The 24,219-nt window shown below is 39.9% G+C and overlaps 1 protein-coding gene across 2 annotated transcripts in view; it reads right to left on the bottom strand.

Annotated features, from left to right (window-relative positions):
• Positions 1 to 24,219, bottom strand: part of cntn3a.1 (contactin 3a, tandem duplicate 1) — a 115,656-nt gene that overhangs the window by 1,926 nt on the left and 89,511 nt on the right. For both annotated transcript variants that reach the window (XM_029436214.1, XM_029436213.1), the window contains exons 10-22: positions 21,367 to 21,499; positions 18,630 to 18,780; positions 12,281 to 12,408; positions 9,710 to 9,885; positions 7,348 to 7,465; positions 6,209 to 6,367; positions 5,843 to 5,992; positions 4,795 to 4,865; positions 4,116 to 4,350; positions 3,174 to 3,289; positions 2,806 to 2,992; positions 1,852 to 1,964; positions 235 to 403 (exon numbers count right to left, since the gene is read on the bottom strand). In XM_029436214.1, the coding sequence (XP_029292074.1) occupies positions 235 to 403; positions 1,852 to 1,964; positions 2,806 to 2,992; positions 3,174 to 3,289; positions 4,116 to 4,350; positions 4,795 to 4,865; positions 5,843 to 5,992; positions 6,209 to 6,367; positions 7,348 to 7,465; positions 9,710 to 9,885; positions 12,281 to 12,408; positions 18,630 to 18,780; positions 21,367 to 21,499 (1,906 nt within the window). The remainder of the gene's footprint in view (positions 1 to 234; positions 404 to 1,851; positions 1,965 to 2,805; positions 2,993 to 3,173; positions 3,290 to 4,115; positions 4,351 to 4,794; positions 4,866 to 5,842; positions 5,993 to 6,208; positions 6,368 to 7,347; positions 7,466 to 9,709; positions 9,886 to 12,280; positions 12,409 to 18,629; positions 18,781 to 21,366; positions 21,500 to 24,219) is intronic.

Here is a 24,219-nt window from a genome sequence, read left to right as displayed (position 1 = left end):
CCACAATGCAATGCAGCTACAGAACATTTTGTTTAGTGAAGATGTTTACACTCACACATTGGTTCATTTAGGGAGAGGTGGTCAAAAAGTGGACACAACATAATTCCTCACATGCTCGAAACACCAGTGTACGGGAGACTCAAATCGAGAATGGCTGAATTTATCCGTCGCACTGACGTCTCCCTCGCGGAGACAGACATCATTTTCATGTTTCAAGTCTCAGCACTGTCCCACCTGCTATCTTGGGGATGGTAATCTGACGGCTGCTGCTGCCTTCCCCTCCCTCGCTGAAGGGTTTAATCTGGATAACGTAGTCCTGGTTGACTGGCAGCGACAACTCCAAGGAGGTGGTGTTGGTCTCCACCACACTTGGATGGCTGTGTTTGTCCTGGCTGTACATCACCTGCAGGAAGTGGAGAGGTAAAGATCATGACAATGTGAGGCATGGCATGGAGCCACACAATACAATGCATCATAATGAGCGGTTTCAGAGTGTCCTTGTTGATGATGCACTGACAAGGAAATCTTTCTGTTTCTTTCAGACAGCTGCATGAGATGTCATGTGCTGCCTCTGAAAACTAACAAGGACGAATCTTACTGTAGATATCTGCGCATGGCTGTGATGGACCAGCAGAGATAAAGGGCATGTAGAGATGCATCAATCCAGTGGGCTACAGCTCAACTCTGGGCTGTGGATACATCTGCCCATTTTAGTATACAGTAAGCCCCGGTGTCAGGAGACCCCTTCAAAGTAGTGATAATTATGTGCAGAGACTGAAGGTGACTAAGGCACTGAGTTCGCAATTTCAGATTCTAAATGTAGAAGGCTGCAAATTAATGTCTGAACTTTTTAGATTGATCAGCCAAATGGCACCTCAGAATGAGTCTTAACAGCCCGTCACAATGTGGGAACATGACAACATGCTGGTAACACGTATACATTTCCTGCGATGGCTCCCCTCTTAAAAAACAATCAGAAAAGTTGTTGATTTCTGTCCGTGGCTGAAATTGTGGCGAAATATAATGGGATGTGGGTGTTATGTGGCGGTTATCAAGGGATTGTGATTTTAAAACGAGAAGGCAATTTGTGGAGGACTTGGAAATGAAATGAATACCCAGCTACACAGCACAACTTCAGTATGAAATAATTAGAACATGGCCTGCTGCACTTTCAAGTAAAATGCAGTTAACTCCACGATGACAAGTTTAGATGTTTTCTTACTTATTAGTGAAATGAGTGTACTCATAAATGAGTGCAGTAAAAACTGGCAAAGAAAGCAGCGTACTCACGGGGAGTAAATGGAGCAAGTGACAGTTTGTGTCACAATCTCAGACAAAGGGAAGGAAAACTCAAATGCACAACGCCAGAAACAGATGTAAAGTGTCAAATAAAATACTTTACTTGCAAACAGGTAGCATAAACTCAAAACAGCTCACAAGGAAGATAATACAAAAATATTCCAAAAACACTGCTGACACACTGGTTCAATACACAAGGACATAACAAGACGAACTGGCACAGGACTATTTATACATGAGCTGAGTGGGCACAGGTGGAAACAATCAGGGGCGGGGCAGACGCTGACGATGGCGGGAAACCACACAAAGACAGGAAGTAAAGGGATCTGGAACGAGGAACAAGAGGTAGGTACAAAATACAACAGGAAGTGAAATGACAGACAGTGACTGACAAGACTGGACAACATGAGAACTTTAGCGAACTCGACTCGAGACATGACAGTTTGTCATTCTGTTAGGTTACAATCTATAAAACCATTTACTTGTCAGAGCTGCAGCCAGTCCAGTGAAGGCACTCTTTAGTGGAGAAGTGTAAAACTCTCCACTTCTTACCTTATATCCTGTGACTTCTGACTCATTCTCCAGAGCGTGTACTTGGTCCCACCTCAGGATGACCTTGGAGTTGGAAGTGTTCCACATGATTTTGACCGGGGCCTGACTGGGTGCTGGAGGAGGACGAGGGGAGTAGAGGGGAGAAAAACAACAAGACACCTGGCTAAATAAACAGTAAAGTCCTGAACCAACCCAGCATGAAGGAGATTTCTCATTATCAGTTTATCATCCCACTGTTAGGAGTGAGCAGAGGAATATGTGTGTGTGGGAGGGAGTGTACGGCTGTTTGTACAGGGTGTTGGTAGGTGAGAGTGAAGAAGAGGCATGTGAGTGTGTAACAGATACATTAAAACTGTGATATCAATTTACAATAAAAGCCTATATGAATAATATAAGGTGCTACTCATCTGTCAGATGCCTGTGAAGTTTTTAAACACCCTTGGCGCCATTGAACACTGTTTTGTTTTAGATCTCGTGCTCTGCAAGTACGTGCACGAGGGCACACTTGTATAAACTCTTCACTAACGCTTATAGATAATCTCTCAGCAGGAAACATCTCATCACTTTCCAGCGAGGCCTGCATGTCAAATCGCACAGCGTGACCGTAAATTACACTGGCATTTACATCAAAGATTTGAGTGCTACTCATGTTGGTAAGACAATATTGTGTGGGGAGAGAGAGAGAGGTGCATGACGTGTAACAACGGTCCCCCAGCAAGGCGTTGAATAAATATTACGGCAGATAAACAAGAAGCCTCCACATGGTAGCTTTACGGTGCTCTTGTGTAATTAATATTCCCTCTGTTAACTTTCATTGGTATAACATTATTGCTGGAAATAAATATCGACCAAATGGACCACACACCTTTAGACATAACAAGAAAAGAAAAAAACCCTCTTACAAAAAAACCATGCACAAAAAAACAGTGAGCCCACACTATGTTGAGTCCTTACGTGGTTTCTTGGTTGTGACATTGACTATGATGCTCTGTGGACCCACTCCAGCGCTGTTATAAGCCCGCAGGGATATGTAATAGGTACTCCTGCCCTCCAGATCTCTGATGAGTACTGACGTTTTATTCCCCACTGTTCTGATCACACTGGCTGTGTCCTGCTTCTTCCTCTCACTCCAGTACTGCAACTAAAAACACACAACAAACACACAGATGATCAGCGTGCTTCTCATTTCTACCTTAATACTTTCATCACGCTCAGTGTACTTCATGAATGACGTTTTTATCCAAGATATAATGCCACTAGCTGTAGGGCAGTGTCGACTACATTTGTGCTATTCCTATTGTGTGGGCATGTGTTGGTTTGACCTCGTAGCCCAGGATGCGTCTACGGTTGTTGCTCCAGGCCAGCGGCTTCCAGGTGACCTCTACCTCGGACGCTGATACACTCTTCGCCTTCAGCCTCCCCGGAGCTCTGCTGGGCTCTGAAAGGCACACAGGATAGTCAGGAAAAGGAGAAAGACATGGATTCATTACACCCACATCTACAGAATGTCTCATTAAATATACTGTAGCTCCATCCAATCCATCCATATCACTGTGTGAGGAGGAGTGAGTGTTCCAACATTAAGTCCTGAAAAATACACTAAATACATTACTGCCCTTAAAAACTTGTGTCCAAATCTTAAGTATTTCCCTTTAACATTGATTATTCATTAATAAATGTGCAACATTTCATTTATTAAGAGTTTACCAGTCATAAGCTCATCATATTTGCCTCATCAGACTGTGTCGATGGTGGTTTGATCAGATCAGACTGACAGTGCTGGGTCAATGGCAGCAAACTCTAACGGTCACCAAATGTCAGTTTAAATAATACTCAATCCCAATTTGTGTGTGGAAATGTGTGACATCATATCGTTCCATCTAAGCCCAGCCCACTTCAAAACCCAAATTGTTCAAAGTGTTTTGTGTTCATGTATATAATCGTTCACATTAAGAAACTGCTTGAGAACATATGATTTCTCAGCCTTTCAAGGTGTTTGGAGATCCATGGTTAATCCATGGTACACAGAACACTTTCTAGCATTCATTAGTGACAGTGAACTAGAGAGTTGTTGGCCCACTTGTTGTTTATGCATGTTTTTGTGACGCTGGGTGTATAAAATTACAATTTGATCAAAATCAAAACGGATAAAGATGAAACTAACTAAACTAATCTGATGTGTAATCACTGGCAGAGTGTAAGTGTTGTTCATTCCCAGAGTTAAGGTAAGCCATGCTTTGCTGTGTAGTTGTTATAGTACACACCTTCCTCCGCTGAGTAAATGGTGGTGACTGGACTAAAAGGGCCTTCTCCCTTATTGTTGTAAACCCCGACTTTGACTTGGTAAGGGGAGAAGGGAGGGATGCTCTCATTCTTGAAGACATATCTCGAGGCGTCAGGAGATGTGACAGCCGCCTGCATCCAGCCCTGAGCCCCGAGTGGGCGGAAAGCCACCACGTAGCCAAAGCCAGGACCGCTCTGAAGCTCCTCAGGAACAGGCTAAGGAGGTATGAGTCAGAGTGATGACTCAAGATGACTGATCTTAAAGATATTAATATCTAAAAGAAAACTGTACTTGCAAGCCTTGAATGAACTTATCACTCTGTCTGGTTAAGTGGTTTTATACTGAGGAGAAATAAAGAGCCATACAAACTACACTGTAGGTTTCAATGTCACATTAAAATCAAATAACAACCAAATATAGAAACATTAAGTGACCAAGTCAATCTTTCATTACTGTTGGGTTTGATATTTACGTCAATATAAACAGGTTGCATCATACATTTAATTTAGTATACGTCAAATGTGTGTTTTTTGTGTAGAATTTGTATAAAATCCAATTCAATTGTGCATTTAAATGTAGCACATGAATAAAAAATACTTTCACAATCAATTTACTCAAACACACAAACAAAAATGTTATGTATTTAAATATCAGTTTACCTCCCAAGTGATGACCAGCTCTGAACGTCCTCCACCACCGCCGTTCACGCTGCCAGGAGTCACCCTGGGAACTAACAGATCAACCGCAGTGTTAGATGTACGAGTTTGTATTTTCAAGTTTCTGTAATTAAAAATGACAATATGGAGTATTCTGTCTCTCACTATTAAATTATGAGAGTTAGAGGTATTGAACATGTCCTACATATTCAAAAGTTAAACCTTTCTTAAATTCATATTTTAAGCTCCGATTTAACATTACGCTGATCCAACAGCATCGGACTCAAGACAGACAAAGTTATTGTCTTTTTTATTCCATGCGTTCTTCTTTACTGTCCAAACCGCTTAATGAAGCCTTGAACAACTTATCATTGGTCATTATGATACTGCATATATATACACACACACACACACACACACACACACACACACACACACACACACACACACACACATATACACATACTGTATCAACACATATATACATATATACACGTATATATATATATATATATATATATATATATATATATATACACAAACATGTATATATATATATATATATATATATATATACATACACACATGTATATGTATATATATATATATATATATATATATATATATATATATATATATATATGTATATACACACATATATATATACATACATATATATATATATATATATATATATACATATATCTATATTATTTTTTTATACACTAGATTTGATGCATCCAAAGCAAACATAATGTTTCTAACTAAATTATATGTATTTTCTATTAACTGTAGAGAAATTGTTTTCCCTCACACACATGTAAAACTGTCTGACTGAAGCTGCTGGGCATAAACATATTTATTGGGAATTTAATTCATTCATGTGTTGAGTGGCCAGAGTAAGTGGAAATGTCTTATATAGTTACAGTTATTTGAAGGAATCTAATTGCAGTCCTGAAGTAGGAACACTATGTATATAATGGAAATAATTTGCAAGCAATTTGTGTCAACGTTGGCAGCAGAGGAAATGTAAGGAGCTTCTGATACATACGCATTTCTTTGGTGCGGGACTTTTTGGAGGGTTTGCTGGGCTCTCCTGTTCCTATGTTGTTGGCTGCCAGGACTCTGAACTCGTACTCCACCCAGGGACTCAATTCAATGACAGTGGATGACAGCTGCTTCCCCCCGAGCAGCTCAGGAACTGAAAGACATCACAGAATAACCTTTCATCAAAACCCTGCAAGATCTGCCACTGAAAGTTAGCCAAGCTGGTGATGTGTTATTTACTGTCATTTCATGTCTGGTGTTTGAAAAGGAGACCAGTCAAGCTCTCCCTCACACTTAAAAAAAAAAGTATACTCAATAAGCGTCACATTCCCACCAGCTACACTCAGACTGTCAGATGAAACCAGCCTACCGGTGGTTACGGCTTGCCACCCGAGAGAGAAGGGCGTCCTGGCCTGGATGGTGTAGCTGAAGATGGGGCTGTGGTTGTCCATCCCGGGTCCCCAGGACAGGGAGGCAGTGGTCTCCGTCATCTCTGTCACCTGACAGTTCACAGGGGGTCCTGGGGGACCTGGAAGGATAATTAGTCACAGTTCACTCACGCAGGATAATATATACTGTAGAGATTAATGATGACAAGAGGCAGAAGAGCAGAGACACAGAGTGGGTGGGCCATAATTAGAGCTGATGTGACAGTCTGAGGAGAAAGAAAGTTGTGAGTGAATACTGAACAACGACCAGTTCAAACACAATGTACACAAATCTACAAGAAGTGCAGTTTATTGTTGTCCAATTTAGGAAATAAAAAAAGATCATAACATGCCCTACAGTAATGGTTCCCAACATGGTACTTTGCAAGGCAAATCAAAGGGGTCAAGAGATTCTAAGGATAGGGAAGAAAACATCTAAATATAATCTTCTGCTGCAAAGACTTTTGTACATCTCTACTCTTTGCTTTTTTAAGTGTGAATGAGTAGACCATTTAACCTCTTCAAAAGATTGCAATGAAACAATCTGAGGATATTAAAAGGGAAAATCACAAATCCATGACTAATGAAAATACAGTATGTAGCCTGTAATGAGGGGTCATAAGTAGACATTGATTCGAAACCAAAGAGGTTGGGAACCACTTCCAGGGGTTTATGCAGGAGGGCAAAGGTGAAATCTTACTAAGCGTCTGCATCACGGTGCATGGCCGTGACACAAACTTTGCCTTCAACATGGGAGTTACATGGGTGTGCCATACATTGGCAGGTAATATTGTGCTATAATTAAATAATCCCACAGTAATTCATTCACATTCTTTTATTCACTTTGGGATACACAGTAGGGGAAGGTTTGTTTGCTTTGCTATAGTACATGTGTTTTTTATTTACTTAGAAGGTGACATTCTTGGCTATTAGAGGGTTTGTAGTAGGACTGGCTTTGCTAAATGTAGCTACAGTGGCAATGTGTGTAAACACTGACGTCACGTCATCACTGCTTGATGCAGAACAAGAAATCGGACTTCAAGGCTGGATTCTTTTCATGAAGTTTGAGGGACATCCTTACCTCTCACTACCACATCAGTGGCAATAGACACACTGTCCACCTTGGTCTGAACGGCACATGTGTATTTCCCAGCATGCCTCAGTTGAATGTTCCGGATCATGATATCACCAGCCGAGCGCTGTCGGTGCACACGTTAGGAAAAAAGACACAAAGAAAGAAAAATGGTAAAATGTTGCAAAGCGTACTAAAAGGACTGCAGAAACAAGAGCAATGTCACAGAGATTTCTTTTGTCATTCAGTTCATTAAATGATGGAAGAGAAAGGTACAACACACGAAGAGGGACGCACCAAATGACCGAGTGAAGGTTTTTGTGATCATTTATGAGGACAGTTTTTTTTGTGGGGAATTGAAAAGCTTCTTTCAACTCTACCCTTTTATTCTCTCTGATTCCATTTAATCTAAAGACGACCCTTCAATTCCAAATGCATTATTGGCTTTGAACTCTAAAGTTAGGGGTTATGTTAAGTTGATGTGTTATCTGTGAAAGTAAGGGACTGAGAACGGTGTGAGACTCTATAATTACTTTGATGTATAATCAGGGACATTTTCTTGGGATACAGATTCAGTTGCTGCAAGTCATTCACTCTTTGAAACTCCCTGCCATCATTAAAACAAGACTAAGGTTTATGCAAAATACAGTTTTCATATGTTGTGCGGTTTTTAGACATAAAATAAACTAGAATTACAGCGTCAACCAGCCGACCAGGTCGTCAGCTGGCGCGGAAGCATACAAATGTAAATGGCCTTCTCTGTCCATCGCAGGTCACGTCTGTATTTGCAAAGCAGTGCAATTACTTTATGTTAAGGCTGACATGTAATGATTTATGGGGTTTTGGGTTTCCATGAAAAAAAACTGTGCAAAATACAAAGATGTACAGCAACATTCAGTTTTTTTTTATGTTTTTCAACTCTACTGAAAGTGCTGACTTTGTTTCACTGGGGGTTGCCGATGCATCCTTCAGTCAGCCTTTCTGCTCCCCTTTCATCTTAATTACCGTAAGCATATATCAGACCAAACATATCCAACATCTTATTTCGGTAAGAGAAATATTTTGTTTATTTGCTCTATGCTGTTGTGCACATTCATTTCCCGGATAGACACCATGAGTCCCATAAGTCACTTTTACAGTAGTGGGACTGCAGCAGAATGCTTCTATGTGGAGCTGCAAAGTGTTATAAACTCAACAAGAGAGGACGGTGTAGCCAACAGTGCAGTTGGTGTAAATATTGCTTGAGGCATAAAGTTTCCATTTTGTTCAACACTTGCAGGATACAGAATATTCTCCACCAACAGATTCAAATGATGTTGCTGCAGGGTTTTTAACCGTTAATACTCTATGTCATAGTCTCAACAGTTCATTTGAAGATAACATTACTTCATAAATGTAATCGTGTAAATGTGTGTCCATTTCTTAGTCCAAATAGATCAGGAAAGTTTAAGTAATGTGACCGTCCTCCATCAATAGGTCAAGAGTTTCTCTACCGCAGCATGTCGGCGTGGGTTTGGCGCGGAGGAGACAAGTGTTTAAATGCACTGCAGGGCTACACACAATTATAAAGCTCTTGTTTTCATCGTGCTGGATGCAGAAAAAACAACAACAATAACAACAAGAGGTGATAAAGATGCGAATACCTCATAATTGCTTTTCCTAATTAAAAGAGAAAAATGATTTGGTATTAGATGATCAAATGTAAAGCATGGCTGAGCATTGCATAATGAATTCCTCGCTTGCTGCTTTTGTCAATGGAGTAGGTGTTATTAACAAGCAGAACAGGCAAACATGGAGCCCCTTGATCAGTCAAAAAAAAAAAGAAGTCTCATCTGTATGATTCATCATGAACCAGCGTTCAATACTTTGCCCATTAAAAGATAAAGTTGAAATTAGGCTGTAGAGGAATGAGATGTAAATGTTTTAATGATCATTTTAATGGAGTTCAAATAGCTCATTTCCTTATGAGTCACTTAAAACTACTGTATATGTGTAACACTTCATCTGTAATAGAAAGTAATCATGTAGAGAACTACATTCTGCATATGTAAACACTCACATATGGCTTTGCTTTAAGCCGGTCTTTAAGCTTTTTCTAAGTGGTTAAGTCAAAAACCCAGAGACACAACATTCAAGTGGAAACAGATTGTGAAGCGGGTATACAAGTATGTGTGTTTTAACTCAAGAAATGTTATTTGGCCAACACAAGATTCTGGTGCTTCAAATATATGTTGTAGTTCTGCCATATTGAAGAGTTCAAATGCAATTTAAACAACTCGACAACTTCTAGTCTGCAACATATCATATTAACTTCACGTCTCACCCTGAAGACACGGAGACAAAGAGGACCTAAAGACATTATTGCACTTACCCCACCAACTTTTTCAAAAAATGCCCAGTGGCTTCCAAAGTGGATCAGCTGCTCGTTGAAGAACCAGGTAAACTTGAGGTCCAGCGTGGGGTCATGAGACACCTGGCAGGGCAGCACAATGCTCTCCCCCACGGTCACGTCCAGATGTCCTGCTGGACTAGTGATCACAGTTGGCTCTGTGAACAGGGTTAGAAAGGTAGGGCGTGAGTAGATATAACTTTTCCAGACTTTGTGCTTTATGTATAGTTGGCTTGTTTTTACTTCTTTATGTTCCCTGAACATCGAGAAATAATTGCAAAAACATATCACACTCAAAAACAAACCCTGCCCTTTGTCAAAGCCTGTCCAGAATGTTAAACAAACAAGATAAATTACTTTTGAGTCTGCCAGAGAGCTTATATTGCATTTCTTTCTTTGAGTTTCATAAATCAAAGTACGGTCTGATATATCACTGAACAATGACAGAGTAAAATAAACAAACAAAAGGGAAAAACTCAACCATTACGGCAGGTCAGAGCCGAGTCTATAATTTGGCTCTGTTTGTGCCGAGACAAAAAGCCATCCTATTTCATCCTCAGCGTGATGCGCATCAACATAATCTTTGGTCCGTCTCGGCTGGGTGTCTCATTCAACAGCAGTGCGATGCACAGAATATAGCACCGGCTGAGAGGCCCAAACACCAGTCCACTGTGAATTATGCATGCATGTCATAAGCAACTAATGGACAGGCAAGCCAATGCGGCATGTCAGAGGGAGTAAAGGTCTATATTTAGCTCTGTCAAAACAAGCCAGCTTGTTTATCTCGCACCCCCTAAGGAGAACCAACTGGTCATGGCAATGCATTCCAGGTGAGTCTTAGGAAAGTTTGGCACCAGATGCAAAATGAGAGGGGTAAAACTTTCTGCCTCCGATTGCTAAGCTGTCACGCTCATTTCCTGTTATGACTGGAAGGAAAATCACAAATTGGCTCCCTCATTCCCTTCAGTGTGCTCCATGCATGGCAGTTCTCAGTCTGCAAACCTATGGAATGACTCCTCTGGTGGAATAAGTTGCACCTGAGACACCAGGTGAAATACAATTAACTGCAATTCATTTCACATGATGATAAAAAAAGAAAACTGTCTTCAGAATCCCTCCTCGTAGAGAGGACAACATTTATTTAAAATTAAAATTGTAGAAAAGTATGCATCTTCAATTGATATGAAATGTTTTCGCTCATGACTTTAATTATATTCAAACATCTGGTTGATTAATTAATGTAATAATGTAGCAAATATTTACAGCAACTTATTTTGTTTTATCATCATTATAAGTTAAATACATTTGGGTTTGGGACTGTTGTATAAACAAATTAAGTAGAACATTTTACCTTAGGCGCTGGGAAATTGTGATAACATTTTATAGACTAAACAATACATCATTTAATTGAAGAATAATGGAATATATCAGTAGTTGCCACCCTCAGCAACAGTAAAAGTATTGATTCATTGTCAATAATGTTTCCTTTCAGAGTCCTAACATAATATTGATGCGCTGAATTGTAGGTAACATAATGGTGGCTAGATTAAACTCTCTCAATCTTTTTAAAACCTCATTCTGCAAAGTACTTTGATTGTGCAGTTCTTTTAATTCATACTTGAATATATATATATATATATATATATATATATATATTTACTTTCCACCTATGACCAATATTATAAATACACAAAAATACAACTATACAGAATACTCTATAGCAGCTGCGTTCGTACATGTAAAGAGGCTGCGGAGGGAAAAGGGAAAGCAAAATTGGCCTTCTATGCAAGCCAATTTACAATTCAAAAAACTTGTGAAGAGGAATCACCAAAAGGCATTTTAATAGAGCACTGTTGTTGACTCTGCTCTTTAGAAAGACCTAGAAAATTCATTGCGCTGCAGAAGTGTGTGATTTAAATGGATTGAAATCTTAAACAAACCGAGCATGGCTATGAGCCACCGTGCAAAAAAAGTATGAATTAAACATTGAGGCGCATGAATGCAATGAGCCTCATGTCTCGCTTCTTCCAGCCACAGCCAATCAACTAATTGGACTTTATATCTGTCAGGTAAGAAGAGGGAAGTCTTTAAAGCAACAGTGCGACACTGTGTGTTCATCAAGTACGCAGTGCGGGTCAGTGGTGGGTAATTTTAAATGCAGCCTGCCAGATCATTTGTTCTGTGTTCCTCCAAAATGCTGACAAACGTAAATGATGTGTTAGTCATGATCATAAAACATGCAGGAGTCCTGATGAACATAAACTCATTTAACACATAACAACCAACCTCATTTCTAAAGTACATGACAACAAGCTGTTAATGTTTAATGTATAACATGTTTGGTGTTGATGTTATTGTACTGTTTGGAACAACAGTGATGTTTTCTTAGTACATGGAGATTATTGCTGTATTATATACTCTCTATATAGTGTAATAGCAGGTGTTGCCAAGGAAACAGTTGTTGGGTATAACAAGAACAATAAACAAGCATCCAGCTGCCATTCACCAACCAGGGCTGATGTTTGAAGCCAAGTCAAGAAAATAATATATTACCTTTAACCAAAAGACTGCCAGCGCTGCTCGCTACTCCAAACTGGTTTCTGGCGACACACGTATAGAGTCCAGCATCCATCTTAGTAACATTGGAAATCCGTAGGCTGCCATTATCCAACACAGTCACTCTGCGGGTAAAAAGAAGTATACATGTCACCACATTAGGCCAATTAACAGCAGTACCAGTGATGGGTTAATAAAGGGAAGCTTGCGTGGCTGTCATTTTATATATATATATTATTTTCAAAGTGCATAAAAATCTATTCTAAATGAGCAAGTCCAGTGTCCTAAAGCGTTTCTACTTTAGCCTGGAGTTTATCTCAGTGCATTTTAATTGGCTCCCTGTGCTTTAGCGTGACATAAGGAGAAGCTCAGTGTGAGGAGTTACAGTTTGATTTCTCAGCACTGAGTTGTAGGATTACTTCATGGAAGGAAAGTCTCATTTTGAGTTCAAGGATATCCAGGGGATTCTAAATAACTTATAGATATACTCATACTGTATAAGCGTTATGTTAGACATATTGCTCCAGCAGACATAAATACATTAAAATGAAATAGGAACATGATTTTCCATTTAGCTGTGCTGTTACCTGAGAAACGTTGGTTGTCACATACGCTGTATTACGTGCATCTAAGGCAGACATATCAAACTCAAGGCTCGCGGGCCACGGTACATTTATATCCGGCCCCCCAAAAATATGAATATTATCCAATATGTCAATCCTGTTCAATAAATGATGCCCATGTTTGGCACTCGACGTAGTCCCAGTTTTGACACCGCTAATGTCATTTTAATACAGTTCATCCAGCACTTCTGTATACGGTGCTACATGATGGTTAAGATACAATCCCCCCCCCCCCCTTTAATACATCGATAAGAAGAGTTGCAGCGATTAGTCGACTAATCGATTATTCGATTGCCATAATAATAAATGGCAACCATTTTCATAATTGATTAATCGTTTAAGTACATTTTCATGCAAAATGAGCAGAAAATACATGAGCACATACAATAACTGCACTGAGTAAACAACAACAACAACAACAACTATGATCCAACCCGACCAGTTATTGGATTTAATCCAATGGAGTCGTGTCTATGTCTGTGAAATTTCACCAGCAGAGCCACAAATTCGAGCCGCCTGGTTACGTGGTAATAAGTTGAACCTCTATGACAGATTGCACCGGCGGATCCAAATTACAAAGTCTCTCATTTCATCTGTGTCATCAGTCAAGCCTGACAGATTTCCTCTCGACACAGAGCGTACTGCTTCTACTTCACCAGATAACAAGGTGCTTGAGTGACGTATTCCCAAATATGAAAGAGAGGTCAGCAACAACGATTTCATCTGACAACTACTGTTTCATCTCACAGCAACAATTATAACTCATACATGAGCTTAGTTTTTCTGATTGCACTCACTTGCTCATATTTATAATTTGTGCTTAACAAGAAACTCAAAATCATGAACTACTTTTTTCAGTTCTTTTAAGTACTGGCAGAATAACAAGCGGGGACAAATTTCCAAGCTGAAAAACTGTAGAAGATGTGTAGAGGGATAAATCCTTAAAAGCATATCAGCAAGTCCTTGAATACAGTGTGTACGAAAACCTTTGCACAAAGAACTTGTAAGGAAAAGTACATAATGATGTTTATTTTCTCCCCTTTTTAGTGCAATTTGAACAGAGTCAAGGTTTGAGGATAAAAGGAGAAAAACATTTAAGTAAAAAGCTGATTGGTGAGATCCACACACACGCCTAGGACAACCAAACACTTGAGTGAATGGCAGGGTCACAGGTGATTGAAGCACAAAAAAAATAAAAAGGTTTAATTAATTCTAGTTACTGTGATGGCAAAAACACATTCCCTTGCTTTAGAGAAAAACTGGCCACACGCTGATCCAGATAAAAGCTAAAAGCTTTTATTCATGCAACAGAACCATTTCAAACCTGTACTTTATCAAAAAATGATCAGATATCAATTGTATTAGCTTGTTGTAATGTCTTACTCCATTACATTAAATTACATTACATACAAGCATTTCCGTTAGTTTAGAAAACACATTTTCTTTGTTCTCTCTCACTTTATCGCAGTCATTTCTGCAGGTAATCCATCACTTCCCTTAAAAAGACAGCGTGACTCAAGTTATTGCTAACTTCCCTTGTTTACCTTCTGGTTCACAGTTTCCCGGTGCTTCTATCATACTTTGTGCAGTAATTGCTCTTCAACCCTTATCTTGTTTTGCAAATGAAACACGTTTGTTTAAGAAAGACGTTTCGACAGTGAGATGTGGCTGTATCTTCTGTTAATTTGACTAATCGTAGCTGAGGCAGGTGTCTTAATGTGGCTTGTCTGTCAACCTGAATGGCTAAAAGATATTAAAGGTCCAAATGTAATGCAACGTTGTCCTGTTATCTATGTGTGACTTCTTGTGGTGTTGATTGAACTTCTTGCAAACAATTAAAACATTTTTAATTATTCTGTGATGACAGAAATGGGCAAAGCCTGCTGACAGCTAGGAATATCAGAAAAGGCAAAACAGATCTTCTAAATGTTTTCAGTCGAGGTGCAACATTTAAAAACCTGTTGACTATATAATACCTTAAGTTCAGTAAATGATGTACTTGCAACGGTGCCCTAACTACACATTAGAGAACACATCAAAGTCAAAAAAGGTTCAATCACTCTTGCTGATCATCACTGAATAACTGTTCTCTATATCTCTAGAAAATACAAATAATAAGAGCGGCAGGACAAGCTAGCTGTTACAGAGCCCATGCTTTAGTCACATTGAAGTCAAGAATCTGCCTCGCTGAGATGTCCTGAAGCAACACTGAGCCGCGATCAGCTCTGATCTCTCTAGAGGAGGCATGAGGGAAAGAATCCCCTTCAGGGATCAATAAAATATTGAATTCCCTCGAGCTGACAAGACAGCCACTGCTTGCTGAACTAATAATTAATTTGGCCTGGTGTTATCAAAGTTATTACAAACAAGTGATAACCATTAATCCTCATGTGCACAGATTAATATTTGACGATGTGAAACAGTTGTTAAGACTTACTGATGCCACAGTTTAACAGACAAAGGGAGGATATTCATGATCACTGCCATGTGTCGGGATTTCTGTCTTGAATAGTAATTTGTCAATGAAAGAAACTACAACACTGGGTAAACATGCAATGCTTGTGGGAGAAATGTGTTGTTGACATTTTGATGGATGCAAACCACAAAGAGCTTCACTTCTTTCACAAAGTCGAGCCACAATAGACAATCGATCAACAGCTCAGTTCTTCAGGAAGAAGAGTATCTGTAATTTGATCAAATTATATTCCACCAATCTTTGATACTGCCTTTCGATGATGGCTGCATAACAATTTCCTGACCACATTGGACTCCTGAGAAATGATTTACCTACTTGATAAATGCCTTGCCCTGTAAATCCTCACTAGAAGCTACCATTTTATCTTCTAACAGTGTAATGAAGTTGAGCCGATGTCTCAAACATAACTGGTTTGAAAGTAGAACTTGAACACTCCTCTCTAAAAGACCCCTTGAAGGCAGCCTAGACCTCCCAAAATAATCAAAAATGACCTGCAACACCCTAAAAGCTGGAAGAATTAAACTACATTAGCTTTATTCTACAGTGCCCATTCCCTGTGGAGCCGGGGGTATTTTCTCCTGACTGAACTGAGCGCCTTCCTTTGTAATGGACTATAACAAAGAGTTATGGATATGAGATGTCACAGGGATAAGACTTGCCATTAAACTGTGCAGTAGCCTATGTCCGGCTTCCTCCTCACCAAAGCTACAAGGGGACAGAGCAGGATAAAGATGTAAGGAGCATTATCTGTCTGAAATGCTTTCACTTTGTTCCCTTTTCTCTCAAAGGTTGCCCTGAAGCAATTAAGGTATTGGGGGAATTTGTGGGGTACATAAAAGCTGAGCAGTGTGATATAGTAAACAGGCACTTTACCTCAACCTTATTAGCTGGTGTTAAACTGAGCTACTGGCTGTAATCTAAAAAGCCTGCTCTGCCTCTCCACGGTGTAACAAAAAACTAAGAGGCTTTAAATGAAATACATTATTTTAACCACTTAAGACGGATTGTATAAGTAATTCAGTATATTACTAGGAACTTGCTGTATTCTCAAGTACCTGCTTATTTCATTCACTAGCAGTGGACATTCTGTGTCGGCAACACATCCACAAAGCTCTTGCTGTTTCAGTAGCAGGATTATAATTGCATTCCCATTACATGATGAAGCAATGCATATCGTGTAGCGTAACAATCTTAAACAGTGGTTCAATCTAAAGGTAATATTCCTGAGAGCTATTTCCTATATCTGTTTTACAATTGCTGGCAGTGGTCAACAGTGAAATTAAATTAGGGTAAGCACTTTATCGTTAACCTCATAGCTCCATGCGTAAGTGTACAGCAGCCCTGTTATGAGGCTATCTTGTTACACATGCCTGGGATATGAGCTGATAAAGGTATCACCACAACGTGATTTCATTTACTAATCAGATCCTTCCTTGTTCTTAGTTGTTGTTGTAGTTAGTTTGTTCTCCCCTGCTCCAGATCCTTGAAAACATTATCCCTAGAAGATTAGAAGGAATTATGGGTATTTTAGATGAGCCAGTGGGATGGATTAGTGTTGTGCCACCGCTTTAATAGCATTGATAGCAGCTCCATTTCGATATGGAGGAAAGTAAATGCTAACGAGCCAGGAACAGGGGAATAGGTTCGTGAGAGATGCTGCAATAATGTCAAAGCCTAACATCTTGCATGCAGCTCACTCACTTCAGGGCAAGGCTGTAACGTTAAAACTCAAATGGGAAATCTCGCCTTTATGGGCGCGATTGATATTGCACATATGGATACATTTTCCTTTCAATACTTAAGAGGATAATAAATCTGCAAGCTGGGTCCAACATTTAGCGTTCGCAACACATAATCTTGATGTTGATTGTGCTGCTCCCCCTCAAATAAAACATCTCTCTCCTGTAACGGAAATATCTCGGCCTGGCATCTGTACTAACAATTAGATCGCACCTTTAGTTTTCCTAACATACCGTCTGAGAGGGGGAGGCAAGAGATGACTAAATCTGCTGCACTCCAGCTGTGGTGTGGATAGATATCCCAGAGGTTGGCTGTGGAAAAGATGCTGAGCCAGTTGAACAATTAATCCCATATCAAATGAGAAATCTGGACCCCCACTACGTCACCACATGTGCCGGCAGGTGTGCTTTGCCTCCTGCTGGTACATTCCTGCACAAAATAAAATTGGAGTGATTTGTGTGTAGACCACACTATGTTTACACAATGAGAGATTATGAAAGTTAAAAAAGTTTCATAAATTTCCCTGACAAAGCAACAACCAAAAGGGCAACAGCACATCAGGGCGTTTGGACTCCTTCCGATTTGATTTTTGTTAAATGTTTCGAGCTTGTGGAGACGTACAAGCATACAATGCTTTCCTGTAATTGGCTGTTTGTGCAGGTGAAACAGAGAACACATATTTCCAATTCCCTTGTATCAATGACAAATGATATAAAGGCCATGTTGTTTCAAGCTGAATTTTACCATAACTGCATATCTCCCTGATTGCCGCCTTGTGAGAAGAAACAGTATGAATAATGATCAATCACTGACTTTACAGCCTGCTGCTACCTTGACCAGCATTGTATCTTCAGGGTGGAGAATTGTTTTTTCCCTGTCTGATTAACATTTGTTTTTCCTTTTTCTTCTCTTGCACAAAGAGGTATTGCATTGATCTGCACTTAACCTGATTTCTAATAAAACAAGGTGTCCAGCTAGTTCCCCTGATGTCACCACCACTATCACACAAGAATGCATGTTCTTCAGCGACTAACTATCGATCAGCCCTTTTGGGGATTTCACCTGCTTCTTCCTTGTCTCAATGGTAGCCGGGATCATCGTCTGCCTTGTGCTCTAATGACCCTCCAGGCCGTACATGCTGCTAATGAGCTGATGGATCAGTGCATCGATCCAAGTGGCGCAGTCTAGGAACGGCCAATTACCTCAAGTAAACAGTGCAGAAACCAGCTCTGAGCACAGCCAGGAGAGAAAAGGACAATGGAGTTGAGGAAAGAAATGTAGATAGCAGGGGGAAAGTGGTGGAGTGCAGAACGTGTTATGCAATTCAAATTGTATTGTGTCACACTGTGGTTCTGTTCTTTGCAGTTTGTCACCATGAATACAAAGTAGGACAAAATAAAATAACAAGTCAATGAAATACGATTCTGCAAGTAAAGCAGACAAACTAAACAATTGTGATCCCGCACACAATGCACTCACTTCTCCACACAAAAATAAACCCTGGTACCTGTGGCTCTCTCTCAGGGCTTCCTTCCCCTTCCTCCACGAAATGACACCCCGAGGAGACATCCTGGGCTTGCATTCGATCAGAATGTCGCCACCCTGTCGGGCCAAAGTTTGGGCCTTCAGCAAGTTCTGGGAGAAGTCTGGAGCGATGGCTGATAGGAAGAGTGGAAAGAGAGGAAGCATTGTAAGAGGAGACAGGAGAAGACGAAAAAACAGAGCTGAGGTTTAATTTACTGTCGGCGGAGAGAGAGGATCAAAGAGAGGGTAGAGCTGTTGAGGAAAAGAGAGTGGAGGAGCATCCTAAAAACATGCAGGTCACTCCGTCCATTAGGTGGGTCAGCTCTCGCATCCTTTTCTTTCTACACACATGTTTGCACACACGCAGACATGACTGCAGGAGAACTGACGTGGTGCATCATTTTTAAGAAGATGTTTTATTTGAAATAAGGTAGTTATTTTTTCAATTCCATGAATTATCCTTAGAAGGTCATTATGCATTTAGAATTAAGCTGTGGGGCTGCTAAGCAAAATGAGAGAATGTAAAACAAGAGGGAGGCTTTGTTGCTGCTCCTTTAGGCCTTAATTACTAAGGCGCCGTCGTCTGGAGCTGTTTTGTATGCGCACCGACTCAGCAGAAAGCTCTTCAAAGTGAACACACAGCCTGGCGCCAGTGACATGGCTGAGCACCTGCCAACGCATGCGGGTGCACGTGCATACACAGCAATACACACCATCATACATATGTATTCATGCACGCATTGCACATTTCTTGACACCGTTGCAACTAACAACACAACAGACATTTGTCATTTGTGTCTTCTCATAACACACGTTTGGAATTTATATGAACTCATATCTTAAAGCCAGAGTTGGAGGAGTTATAGTTGCAATAAAATCTGTTTGTCCTCATGTATATTAAATGAATGGAGCTAGGTACTGCAACACTTAAACAGATCCTCGAGTCTGTAGGGGGACCATGTAAACAAAGTAAGACTTTTCTCTACCATGTATCGTTTTACAGTTTCGTTTCCACTACTGCATGACAAAGAGATAAATGGCCAGATACAATAATGGTGGGACATAAAAGGATAACAAATAGAGTAGTTAAGCATTAACAGCATCAATAATAGTAAAAATGACAACATTTTTCCTGATCTATACATAATATTCATAAACACTGAATCTTATTCTCCTTCTGCAGTTCCAACCTTGCCTGTATACATGCAGTTACTTTGTGTCGAGCTGCCACTCAGAGTTATGTACGTTTCTAAAAACAACCTAAAGCTGCAGGAAGTGAAGTGGCTTTAACCGACTCCTAATACTTGCCATAACGTCAAACTGCCACAGCAAAGGGCTGCGAGCGCTCAAACAAGGATATAAAACAAAGGTGTTTTTCCCATTACCTGCTTATATAAAATACCTCAAAAACAGTTTGCTAGGAAATGAAGTTTGCACTTTATTTGTCAAAATAGTAAGGCAAATATGTAGAAGATAATGCCTGAATGAAGTGAGGGATGTATGGACTCGACCCACGACTCATCTTGCTCAGATAGTTATTATTATTAAGCCTGAAAGACCTCAAACTAAGATAAACTGCCTTTTACTGTAACTCCACATGCTGTGTGTTAACGTTTGCTTTTGAGTCCAACTTCCGGTGACATGAGGTTCATCTTTCAGAATTTGAGTTTTGTTCCTTCTTCAATAGCAGCCCTGAAAGATCTGTCTGTGAGCCGGGATATCACCACAGTATATTGTATATTTATATGTTGCTATCTGTATGTTGCAATGTGTATTTATGTTTGTATATGTATACTGGCTGGGAAAACAAATATCGCTCTGCAACAATAAATCTAAGTAATTACGTTGCTTCTACAGTTAGTAACTCTAAGATAAATGTAATTTGCTTCACAAAAGACTTTGATACGTGAGATATTGTAACTTCATTGGAGCTGGAGATTTCCTGGTGTCATTCTTGAAACATGTAAAAGTAAATAGGTGTAAAATATATTGATAGTTAATAGCAAATTATGATAATGCACAAGTACAATTTAACAGATTTTATTTAGAGACAATGAGTACATAGGCATGGTTCCTTCCATCACAGTTAATATTAGATATTAATATTTGAAATTAGAAAAAAAAAGGTAAGATTAAATGTTATATATAATACTGAGAACAGTTTTGTTTTATTTTTTTGATTTTATTTACTTGCATATTATAACATTAAACTGCTGTTTTCAGTGCACACAACTGCTCATCCCCCAGCAAACGGGATTATGAGAGCAGAACTAGGGAGCACTCTTGGGCAAGCTACTGGTGAAAGAACTGTTGACCCAAATGCTTTTTCGGCTCAACACAGAAGCATTAGTAGAAACAAATGTTTTTAACTTTCAGATTTACTATAGAGCATTTTCTTTTGCAAAAAAAAAAAAAAAGAGCATTAGGAAAAAATGTTTTGTGTAAAATGATCTTGGTGGTCCAACTAGCAAAAACTGCAGACAAAAAGGCAATATGACTGAGTGTAGGAGACATGACCTTTAAATGTAGACCTTTAATTACAGCGCATATAAATATATATATTAACTCATATTTATTTTGGCAGCCTTTGCACATTAATCCTCTTGCCAAATTTAAGTATCTATCACTCACCATCTAACAGCGATTTAAGAAATGGCATGAGGACAACTCCACTGAACGTATTTAGAGAAATCAACAAAGTCTTGTGTGTTTGGGCTTACCTATGACTCGGAGCTCAGCGTTGGTGAAGATTCGGCCATGCTTGTTCTCTGCCACACACTGGTACATGCCGATGTCAGCCAGATTCAAGCTACTGATCGTCAGCACTCCATTATTCGCCTGGACCCGATCGTGCTAAAGAAATGCGCACACACACACAAACACACACATAGACATGCGCATTTAGTACCGCATGATTCAAAATAGAATCTGCAGGGCAAACCTGACAACAAACACTAAACAAGTTTAGACAAGGTGAACAGTCAGCAAGAGGCTTGAGTTCATAGTGGATGATAATTCTCTCCTTTCACATAACATGAAGTCATTGGATCCATTCTTAATATAAAAATATTGACTGGTAGACAGAAGTTTAATCAACAAAATAAAATAAAATCCTCTAGAGCTTCTAAACAAACAGGTTACAGTAACTGGTCTCAGATTCACATGAGCCATTCTGGCCCTTAAAATGCCATCTGAGAGACCTCGGCAGATGAGCCTTTAGCAAATCTGACATTAATCCCTAAGAGGACTGACACCTGTTTATATAACAATACCGTTATATAAACAGAACACAGAGGACGAGCATGCTCGATTGAAGGTTTTCTGATATACAGGAACATTTCAATTCCACAAGACAGTTATCTGTTTCATTTCCTCAGATTATATGTCTATCTGAAGCCTGGCAGTTTTACACCCATGTCAATATAATGAACTAACCACCCAGCTGTTGTAATTACTCATTTTTACATGTTTAGGATAATGATAGTTTCCAGCAATTACCTAGCAATTATAGAGGTTACACATAAGTTGACTCGTTTTATGTTGGCTTTTCATAAAAAAAGAAAAAGCAAATAAAAGGTGCTCAGCAAAAAAGCAATATTACTACCATTACTGTTGGTTCTTTACTTGGCACGATGTAATGTCTTTGGACTTTGTCTTCATAGCATATCATGGGTTAAATAAGGTTATAAATTGATTCTAATACTAATGATTATATTGCAAATGCACCTTAATTTAGACCAACCTAACATCCATAGTTAAAAAAGTATTCTTAAGTTTCATGACTGACCTTTCCCTTTATATAAGAAATATGTAGGAAAGCTTAGATCCAGTCCATAGTGTCATAACAGCCTCACGTACATATTTTTAATATGAGAATGCTGGTACTAAAACTGCTTTGAGGTGGGTAATTAGGGCTATATATGGACATTTTAAGTACCACAATGCCAACTGTGTTCATTCTGATGAATGGCCTGATCTAATTCTAGCTTTAGCTTTAGCTCCTCAGGGGGGGTTGATAATTGAAACACTGCTAATTTTCTGTGGTCTTAATAGGCCCGCAGTGACTAGATGTAACCCCCCTCTGCTTAACATAGCACTGAGACATTATCAAACGATGGTTGAAATCAAACCTCGCAGGAATTTGTTAGGAATAAGCTGCAGCACGCAGGCTATTTTATACTCCACCAAGTCTCATAGAGTGTTAGGTGGCAGAGGGAAAAACAAATGTGTTGCCGTTTGTTTAAAAATAAATCAATGCATTTTTAAAAATGCCTACACAGAGTACAGATAGTAATTACAACACCCGAAAGTTATTCTCTTTCTATCTCTCCTTTTGACCTTTACAAGGACTGGCACTACTTTCTGCTCCCTTTTTTATAGTCGTGTCAATTTAAGTGTGGCAGCACTCATTGTTCTTGCCCTTGATCTTTCCTATTGAGTGTAGCTAGACCTTTTAATGTCACTGAAAAAGTAGTCCAGAGGGTCCTGCCGCCAGTCTGTCTGTCGTCCGGAATCATTACAGCAGTGCCACTTGAAAGGACTGTCCCTTAACATCAGTCAGGGACACTGCTGAGGACATACAAATAGGGCTCTCTCTGAGGCCCAGTCACACAATGGACACGCGGCTGACCTGGCACTAAAGCCACCACCAGAGGGGGTCTTGGGTGAGGAAGAATGCAGCAGCTTCCAAGTGGGACACAACAAGTCCCTGGGTTTTTTGCCGGGACTGGGTGCTTATATGTGTGTTCAAGGGGGGGATAGAGAGACAGAGAGAGAGACAGAGAAATGGAGAAAGAGACAGAGAGACAGAGAGACAGAGAAACAGAGAGAGAGAGAGAGAGAGAGAGAGAGACAGAGAGACAGAGAGAGAGACAGAGAGCGAGAGACAGAGAGAGAGAGAGAGAGAGAGACAGAGAGACAGAGAGACAGAGAGACAGAGAGACAGAGACAGAGAAATGGAGACAGAGACAGAGAGACAGAGATACAGAGAAACGGAGAGAAAGAGACAGAGAAACGGAGAGAGAGAGAGACAGAGAGAGAGACAGAGAGACATAGTGACTTTGAATGGATGATAGATGGTCCTTTTTAGCCTACACAGTGCAAGGGCCCAGGGGGGAGAAAGAGATGAAAGAGATCTGTGTAAGTGCATGGGTTGGTGCCACACTACACTATTCTGTACCCAGTGCCCTGTTGAAAAACCCTCAGAGACTCAGTGGTGGCTCTATCACAATCTCTTTATCACTGGAGACAAATGGTGGCATTCGTCTGCTTTATGGCTAACATTAATTACGCTTGCCTTTTCTCTGATACCAGCAGTGTTTCAAGTTTAGCTGCGAACAGGCAAATTATGGGTTGCTTTGTTGTATGCCGGAGATGTAATGATCCTATTCCTGATTGCAGTAGGTGCACTCAATGTATGCTACAACAACAGCAACTCCTCAGAAGGCAGCTGACTTTAGAGGTCGGAGGTACAAAAATCTCAAAAGCACACACTCACGTAGGTAACTGAAAGGGGAGTTGGTGGTGGAGTGGAAAAATACAAGCGTGAGTGGGTCCTTGTTTCACCCAGATGA

This window comes from Cottoperca gobio, chromosome 7 (genome assembly GCF_900634415.1).
Source record: "Cottoperca gobio chromosome 7, fCotGob3.1, whole genome shotgun sequence".
Classification (NCBI taxonomy): domain Eukaryota; kingdom Metazoa; phylum Chordata; class Actinopteri; order Perciformes; family Bovichtidae; genus Cottoperca; species Cottoperca gobio.
Note: the sequence above shows the minus strand (reverse complement) of the source record. Positions and strands in the feature narration are given on the sequence as shown.